Genomic DNA, 10000 nt, shown 5'->3' on the forward strand with positions numbered 1-10000 from the left:
GCAAGACTAGTAAACCTTTACTTCCAAAGAGTACGTTTGCATATCTATATTAGGTGATACGCACATGTAGTCACAATCGCTGAGTTATTGCAAGTCGTTAAAAGCAGTAGAAACAGAAACTGAACATCACGTTGAGTAGTTCCCGAATGAAAATGAAGTCGAAAATTAGGTTAAGAAAGACATGTAAAAAAAAAAAAAAACTGTATCCCTCTTCCTAGCCATGTCGAGCCAGTGTGACAGAAAAGGCTCATCAAACCAATATGATCTCAAACTCAAATTTACTGCCTGCGCATCAGACTGGTTAATGGAGAAAACATGCTAAGGTATTCGTCCTGCAGTGGACTGAACAAAGGCAATCCATAGACATGGCCTGGGCCAATACTGGCCAAAACCTTTCTAAGTTATTCTAAGTTACATATATATATATATATTATATATATATATATATATATATATATAATATATATATATATATCTTTTACTTGTTTGAGTCATTAGACTGCGACCATGCTCGGGCACTGCCTTGACTGAAATGACACCAGTACTTATTTATTTTGTTAAGCCTGGTACTTATTCCATCAGTATCTTTTGCCGAAGCGCTAGGTTACGGGGACGTAACATACCGTCTACCAAATCCACTCACAAGGATTTGGTCGGCCCGAGGCTATAGTAAAAGTCACTTGTCCAAGGTGCTACGCTATGGAACTGAAGCTTCAGTTCCATAGCGTAGCACCTTGGACAAGTGACTTTTACTATAGCCTCGGGCCGACCAAATCCAACCTACGCCTATAAAAAAATATTGCATTACAAGACGCTACTGAGGATAGAACCCGTGCCGCTCAAACTACACTTAAGCCTGATGTACCAATAAGCTAAGCGACCTCTGTGTGTGTGTGTGTGTGTGTACATATTTATATATATATTTACCCTACCTTGGACATTCGTCCGAGGAATCTAGATACCTATAAGCCATATCAAATAGGAGCAACTCAATAGCCCAGACAATAACTCATTTGTTAATCTATTATTTCATAAATGCAGAAAAATTTGTATTTTAAAAAATTTTGTAAACATATAAATATGAGTATATGTGCTCCTCAACCTCTTACCTGTAGCTCATAATCTTATGTTTTTCCAATCTTCTTTTGCTCTTAAAAAAACTGCTTCTGCTGTTGCTTTTATTTCCTTTCCAAGTTTTTCAATTAAAAAGTTTTTCAATTAATTTTTCCAATTAAAAATAGTTTTTTTGTTGGCTTTTTCATTTTGTTTAGATAGTACTAACCAATTTCTGGATCCCATTCGAAGCGTGACTTTGAAAACTAAACAGCAAGTTTATAAAACTGATGAAATCATCGAATTTATTGTTACCTCAAATCAAGGCTCGCATTTGTCATACACGCTTAACTATGGCGACAACCACAGTGAAACTACTGTCAGTCAAAGTATTTTAGCATCACAGATTGTTTTTAAACATAGTTATAACGACGTGGGAACTTTTCATGTTAACATCACAGCTTGGAACGATGTTAGTTCAGCGTCCAACACAAAAGAGATTTTAGTGCAGCGGCCTCTTCCGGATTTTCATTTGCAGATTGAAGATGTTCATTCTAAGTTTATTAACATTCATCAGAAACGTTTTCTTCTTTCTTTCAAAAGTACAATTTATCAAAATATTGTTCACGACATAAACATCCAGTGGATATTTGATGAAAATACTGCTCAACATGATTATATTGCAAACATGAAAAGTAACGTTAGTCTAATGATCGAGCGAGCTTTTGCACCGGGTGTCCACAATATTACTGTCATATGCACCAACCAACTAAGCTCTAGAGTTTTACAAGAAATCTTTATAATCAATGAACCAATATCTGGCATTACTGTATCAACAGAAAAACATTACCTAAGACCATCTGAAATTTACAACCTGAAGATTGAAACCAAATCAGGCAGTAATATAACTTACTCGGTTTTTGCTAATGGTGAATTATTGAAGCAAATATTTCCTCTTAACTGGAGTACAGGAGTAACTTTGAAAAATATCAGTGTAGTTTTAATGGCTGTTGGCCACTACAACATTTGTGTAAGAGCAAGCAATGATGAAGGAAATGTCAGTGCCCAACTTAAAATTGTTGTCCTTAACCCAGTTCAGAAGTTATCAATTACAGTGAACAAGAAAATAATTTTACCGATTCAAGATTTATTTATATCGATTTCTTATCATGAGCCTTCTGGCTCTCCAACGGATGTTAATTGTCTTCCCATTGTTAAGAAAATACAATTGAGAAAGGCTTATACTGACATGATCGGTATCAATCAGGCTCTGGAGTTTTCAAGAGCCTGGCCGAATGATCTTCTTGGTAATACATCTATAACAGTTAATTGCAGTAACGCACTGAATAGCCAGCTATTATCAACATGGGTAGTCGCCCAAGTTGGTATTACTGGGGTGAATGTAACAGCAGATAAATATTTTGTAGCTCTCGATGAAATAGTGCAATTAAAATTCACTGTTGAATCTGGTTCCAACGTTTTTTATGAATACATCATTTACAATATCTCTACAAACTCATCAGAATATCTAATTAGAAAACCACTGCAGATAGAGGTAAGCAAATCGTTTTCCTTTCCAGGAGGTTATCCGGTCTATTTTCAAGTGATAAATGATGTTTCAGCTTATAATACCAGCGCCACCATATGGGTGTTGGAAGAAGTAAATGATCTGGAACTCACACACTATTACAGTCTTTCTGACAGTAAACAAATAATTAGAGGTGGTCACGGTAGCTTAAACAATACTTACCCATTAGAAAGGAACATAACATTTGTCGCCACGACCAGCAAGGGTAACAGACTGAAATACACATGGAATTTAGAAAAGTCAAGTGAAATCATAACAGAACAACCGTCACTAAGTCATAGATTTACATCACCAGGTATTTACAGAGTTAGTGTAAACGCCAGCAATGCTCTGTATTACAAAGTTAGCTATTCAGATATAGAAATCCAACAAATTATACAAATAAAGTCATTTACAAACGACGGACCTAAAGTACCTACATTACCAATCAAATTTACTCTAGCTTTTTTTAAAGTTGGTACAAATTCTTGCTTTTCTTGGGATATGGCAGATGGGTCACCATATCATGAAACTTGCATAAATGCACCACTTGATTCTCATATTAGTTCATCCTCACAACAGATAACCCATTCACACATTTACCAAATAAACGGAACGTTTTTGGTACGTGTGAATGTCTCTAACTCGGTTTCGGTACGTTCCGTTGAACAGTTAGCAATTATTTCAAGCGTCAGTTGTGAATACCCTATTGTACGAATCCAAGGCGCAGATCGAAATATTGACAGCCCAAAATATCATTTACGATCAGATTGGATACTATTACAAAGCACAGCCGATTTGGTTTGTGAAACAACTAGTGATGCTGATTATATTTGGAAGGTTGAACGTATTCTGCCAGGAGATACTTATTTAAATCGAATCTATACCCCTTATAAAACTTCGTCAGAAGCCACCTATAAATTCAGATTACTGTTCAAACCATTGACTTTTGAACTTGGAAACTACAAGATATCGTTAAATGTTTCGATAGGAAATGTTAAAGGATTGTATAGCGCTGATTTTTCATATCTGGCAATAAAAGCGTCTCCTCTTGTCTCTCAGATTCAAGGAGGAAACTTGAGACGAGTTGGTTACGGGAAAATATTCAGGATGGACGCTATAAATGGCTCCTACGATCCTGATCAACATATTCAAGTAAAAAACAGTTTTTCTTTCAAATGGATGTGTAAAATTATCACCAGCGAGAACATAACCTCTACAGAGTTAACAAATATTCTAAACAATATTACTGGTGGAACATTTACGCTAGATTCCAGATTACTCGGGAAGAATTTCAAAGGAGTTTTCAAAGTGGTTGCCTCAAAGGATTCTCGAACAGCTACTTATGAACAAACGTTGCAAATTGTTGATGGTACTCCACACACATTGGAAATTAGGTAATATTCTGATTTTATGTACTACTTAATCACACGTTATAATCATTCTGTGCTTTCTTAACCATAGATTACTGACTGTAAATCTTTATTAGTGCGATTCGTTCAACTGCTCTTGCTTCAAAACACAGCAGTTGTACCTTAAGTATATAGAATGCTTCTATTTTGTAGAGAGGATTTTCTTTTATATGCACAGTTCCTCGTTCAAATCTTTGAATTTAGGTTAAAATATTAACATATTTAGTATTCCAGATGCTGAGTTTATTCTGTCTTACTGGAGTTATTTAAATCCTTATTGAACAATTTGCATCCTCTGCTGGAGACCAGCAAATCCCACAACCCATTATACAACCTGTGTTATGTTTTCTATGGTAACCACATAGATATAATCGAACGTGTCATATAATAATATTTTTCGTGCTTTTCTTATTCCCTTTCCTTTCAATTTTAGTATTCTCCCGTATTTTAATTTCGATAATCTTATTCTTATTTTCTTTTCATTTATTCTCTTGTAATTTACTCTCTACTGTAGAATATTTTTAATTATTGACATTTCAATATATTAAAATTCAAATATACGAAGTGTTGGGATTCATATCGTTTCTTTTTATTTTTATTTTTTAGTTATCCATTATCCCGACTATTTGAGCGACATTTTCCTGTCTTTTACATAATTCCTCTTGGTTAGTTTATTACTTTCATTAATAAGATGTAGCAATTTCCATTGTTTAATTCAACAGCCTTCGTTGGTCAAGACTGATCGTACATGTGGACATGTAAGTGCAAAACTGAGCAAGAAAGGTCTGGCAGTTTCTGATGTTTATCAAAGAGAATAACTGCCAGCTTGGATCCATACAGCTTGGCACCAGTATCGTCGCACGCGTTGCTGTCAAAACACTGAGGTCCAGAACAGTAACTGCAAGGCATCTCACTCGATCCTCTAATAGTCCTGCCAATCTGTCGCATTGGATTATAGACTCCGTAAGAATGGAAGTTTACCTCGGCAAAATTTTAACTCAGAGCGCCGAATGTCGAAACAAAACCGCAAGGCATTTTTCCCTACGCTCTAACGACTTTATCTATTTACCTGTTCCATCCAACACAATATATGTTAACCATTGCCTCTGTGTGTGTGTGTGTTCGTATGCGTGTGCATGAATGCGTGTGTATGTACGTGTGTGCATATGTGCATAGTACATTTATGATGTGCGTGTGTATGCGAGCGCGCGCTCGATTTTGCGTGTAAGCTGATGTCATTTGTTCCAGAAGATTTAGGGGACTGTAAAAATCAGTCCGGTTTCAGACTAGAGGTTTGACTTATTATTCATGACCATTGTTCTACCTTATTTCTTCAGTATTTTCATCCATCTCTCTAAAACAAAATTTTTCGGTGTTTTTCAATATGTTTGCTCTTAAACTCATCTTTCGCTGCACATAGTTTACTCCTAACAGTCCTTACAGTCCTGTAAATAACGTTCCACACAATTTCTTGCATACCATTCTATACAGAAACACTAATCAAACTTTACAAAAGACTGCTTTATGTAGTGGGTAAGTCAATAAATATAGAATAGATTTATCATATGAAGAAAATTCACGTCTCCCGAGAATACAAAACTGGACCAGTTTCTTACCTTTCCACGTGTTCTGCCTTTCTTCAAGAAGAGCAGCAATTGCATCAAACTCCTAGGAAGGCCAGGGTATATCCTTCCTCGAGAATAACATGCAGAGAAAACTCTTTAACTATGGAGCACAAACCATAGATATTGAAATGTATTTAAAATGATACTGACTAAATTAACCCTTTGTCTGTTCTGTGTATCCCATATGATACGCAGGACATATTTCTCTGATGTCACCGCGTCATTTATGATACAAACTCCGCTCCCTTTTTCTTTTTTTTTTTTTTTTGAAGCGTCAGAGTAACTTGGAATTTATAAAAAGAAAACTTTATATTACTCAGAACATATAAAACAAGTGCTAAATACAAATTTGAAAACAGGCTTGAACGTTTAGGACAAACTTATGAAACTACTTCGGACTGGCAAAGGGATAAGAACTACAACAATCTCAAGAGCAATTTGATGTTTAAATTACTCATTTCATATTTCATTTATTTCTTTTCTAGATGTGTAGTGAACTGCAAGAAGCAAGTGAATCCATCGGGAGTACTCAGTCTGACTGGTATTTGTGTGACGTGTAGAGAACATGAGACTGTCAGCTACAAGTGGCAGTTGTTAATCAAAGACAAGTTTAAAGACAGCTTCACAGAAGTCACTACGCTTTCGGAAATGTCCACGACAGGTAAACTCAACTGGTAGAGGCAGCATTTTTCTAGTTTTTCATTGCTGTAAACTAGTTTTGTACCAAGGAAATTATAATAGTCATTGTCAACTCCACCACCACAACCACAATTTTCGTCGTTGTCATCGCCACCCCTCCTCTCCTTCTTTCTCATCCTCTTCTTAATTTTAGCAGCATTCCATCCGTCTTCACATTCTAAGTTCAAATTTTGCCGAGGTCGACTTTGCCTTTCCATTTTTTGTAGTCGATAAATATATGGCCCCTTCCTCCAAATTTTCAAGCTTTATGCCTATAACAGAAATTAAAAGTCTGTAGGAAAAGAAAAAGTCCTAACATCGGGCTACAACACGTAAGCTTAGATGCCAAGAACCCTCCTAAGCATCGTAGCTGTCCCTAATAACATTGTTTTCTGGAGTTGTACTAAACTGGGTTTTATGCCTATTTCCTCTATCCATCTGTTCCAATCTTTAGGGATAGCTATAACTATTAGGATGCATTTCTCTGTAATTTAACGGCTAGGTCCTGATACTTTACTATTTTTTCTATACCTCTCATATTGATTTTTTCATCATTTGGACTGTAAAGTCAATTATCTTGCACCTTCTATTCTCTTTATCCACTACTACTAAATCAAGCCTTCTAGCTTCTATTACTTTGTTAGTCTGAATGTTAAAGTCCATCATCTCATATTTCTTACTTTCTAGTACTTTACTAGGTTCATGTTCATATAATTTATCAGTATGTTTAAATCATAGCTTTCTACATAACTCCCAGTGGATTTCTCTTCTTTGGCTGTCATGTCTTTTCTTGAATTCTTTCTGTGTCAGGATGCTACATTCATTTACTATTCGAGTAATGTTTTCGTCTTTTGATTTGTAAAGCCTACATTTGGGAATCTACTTAGCTTTTGTTTATCTTGGCTTTTATCTATCTTGGTTTTTATCCAATTAGTCCTTAACGCTTGATCTTATGCTGCTATTAACTGTCTCTCTTTTCAGCCTTCCTTTCTACAACCATAACCACATCTCACTACGACTATTTGCGGCAACTACCCTTAGAATCTACCATACAAAGCATTCTCCTGCCAGTCAGATAACTTCTGTTCTTTTTTTCTGGTTTTTAACTACGTTTGGGGTTTTGGTTTCCCTATTTCTTGATGTGACTCTAGCAGATTTTAATAACCTTTCTTCACTATTAGCTACATAGGAGTGTATATCTACTCTAGCTAACTGCACGAAGTTTTCTTCTGATATTAACCCTCATCCACCTTCCTTTCTAGGTAAGTATTATCTTGCTACACCTGCCCTTGGGTGGAGTCGTCCATTCATATTGAATTCTTCCCTAGTTCTTTTGTCAAGCTTTGCTAATTCAGTTTTTGTCCAGTCTACAAAAGCTGCTGAATATCGAAGTAATGATACGGCCCAAGTATTTACCCGAAAGGATGAAAGGCAAAGTCGACCTCAGCGGAATTTGAACTCAGAACATAGCGGCAGACGAAATACCGCTAGGCATTTCGCCCAACGCGCTAACGATTCTGTCTGCTCACTGCCTTAAAAGGAATTAAATATTCTTTTCTACTCTAGACGCAAGGCCCGAAATTTTGGGGGCCAATCGATTAGATCGATCCCAGTACGCAACTGGTACTTAATTTATCGATCCCGAAAGGATGAAAGATAAAGTCGACCTCAGCGGAATTGAAGGAATCAAATATTGCGAGGCATTGTTTGCCTCTACACTGATTCTACTGCTCCCCTGCTATTAGATAATTACCGAAATAATATAAACTCTTTCTAACTTAAGCACAAAGACTGAAATCTGAGAGACGATGAACAGTCAAGTAAACGACTCAACCTCCTCCACAACCTCGTACTTTACTGATACTTTATTTCATTGACTCCGTAGGTATGAAAGTCTAAAGGCGGCGAGCTGGCAGAATCGTTAGGACCGTGGGCGAAATGCTTAGCGGTATTTCGTCTGCCGTTACGTTGTGAGTTCAAATCCCGCCGAGGTCGACTTTTCCTTTCATCCTTTCGGGGTCTATAAAATAAGTACTAGTTACGCACTGGGGTCGATGTAATCGACTTAATACCTATGTCTGTCCTTGTTTGTCCCCTCTATGTTTAGTCTCTTGTGAATAATAAAGAAATAGGTATGAAAGTCTAAGTTGACCTTGGTGTTATCTATATTCAGAATGTAAAAACTCGGAACAAACATCCTAAGGCATTCAATTCAATTCTTTCGATTCAAAATGCTATATATTTTCTGCTGCAAAAAAAAAAAAAAAGCTTTGTTCTTAAATACACTTGCATGTTCATTTCTAGGCTTTCTTGATTCCTTGAGCTGTACTAATGATATCGTATTTTCAGGAACTGATAATGCTATCCTGGCAATGAAAGAAGGTGTTTTGCTCGGAGGACATACCTATCGTCTAGAATTTGAGGTGCAAGTTTACGGCTACGCAACCAGTGTATCTGGATATCAGTTCCGGACGAATTTACCACCTCATGGAGGCAACTGTACTATATCGCCGACTTCAGGTAACCTTAATTATACAGTAATACACATACACACACTTACATATTGACATAGATACACAAGCTCAGAAGCATGCATCCCTACAAGTACACACGTACATAAAAACACACACTGAAACACAAACTCACACAAGCATACACCTATCACATGCACCTACCTAGCCCATTGTTACTATTTTACTATTTTTAGCTTGGTGTCAAGTGGCTGTACATTTTATTGTCAAATATTGGTAATATTTACTAAAATTCTGTTGAGTAGCTTTGGCTGAGAATTGGTAACCTCAGTTCAAGCACTGAGAAGATTTATCATTCAATAGATGAAATAGTATAACACAGTTTTAGTCCATTTAAGCTCATGATGTCTCGTTTATTTATTTAATATGGAGATGAACCCGATTTAAGAGCGATTATTTTCCGAAATATTCTTTCAGTCAGTTTTACACTACAATATAACTATTATTATTCGCTTTCATCTCTTACAAGCTGCCTTTACCCAAACTACTGGCAACAGATTTCTAACAAAAGAGACACATCCCATGCAATACAAATTCGCAACTTCACTTTCTTTACACTTCAATAACATACAGTCTTAAAACTGCAATGAACACAATGCGTTCTCCTGTTCTCGTCCTTTGAAAAAGAGTAACTTTACCCGAAATATTAGATTGATAAATATTCTTAGGTAACAGTTTAATTATTGTTCTTTTTTTTGCAAAAGTTTTCACATTGCTGTGGGTTTCTAAAACGCTGCAGTGGATGTCTGAAACGACAACGACGACAACGACGACGACAACAACAACAACAGCAATAATAATCCTTTCTGCTGTAGGCACAAGGCCTGAAATTTTGGAGGAGGGGACTAGCCGGATTCATCGACTCCAGTGTTTCACTAGTACTTAATTTATCGACTCCTAAGAAATGAAGGGCAAAATCGACCTCGGCAAAATTTGAACTCAGAACGTAGCGACAGACGAAATAACGCTAAGCATTTCACCCGGCGTGTTAACAATTATGCCAGCTCGCCTCCTCAATAATAATAATAATAACAGCAACAACAACAATAGTAATAATAACAGCAACAACAACAACAACAACAATAATAATAATAATAATAATAATAATAATAATAATGTTAATGGTAAAAATGA

At 36.3% G+C, this 10000-nt stretch overlaps 1 protein-coding gene across 1 annotated transcript in view; it reads left to right on the top strand.

Annotated features, from left to right (window-relative positions):
* Window positions 1-10000, top strand: part of LOC115209491 (mucin-17-like) — a 178771-nt gene that overhangs the window by 111307 nt on the left and 57464 nt on the right. The window contains exons 16-18 of the mRNA XM_036501104.1: window positions 1272-4017; window positions 6143-6318; window positions 8685-8855. Of these exons, the coding sequence (XP_036356997.1) occupies window positions 1272-4017; window positions 6143-6318; window positions 8685-8855 (3093 nt within the window). The remainder of the gene's footprint in view (window positions 1-1271; window positions 4018-6142; window positions 6319-8684; window positions 8856-10000) is intronic.

This window comes from Octopus sinensis, linkage group LG3 (genome assembly GCF_006345805.1).
Source record: "Octopus sinensis linkage group LG3, ASM634580v1, whole genome shotgun sequence".
In the NCBI taxonomy this organism is placed as follows: domain Eukaryota; kingdom Metazoa; phylum Mollusca; class Cephalopoda; order Octopoda; family Octopodidae; genus Octopus; species Octopus sinensis.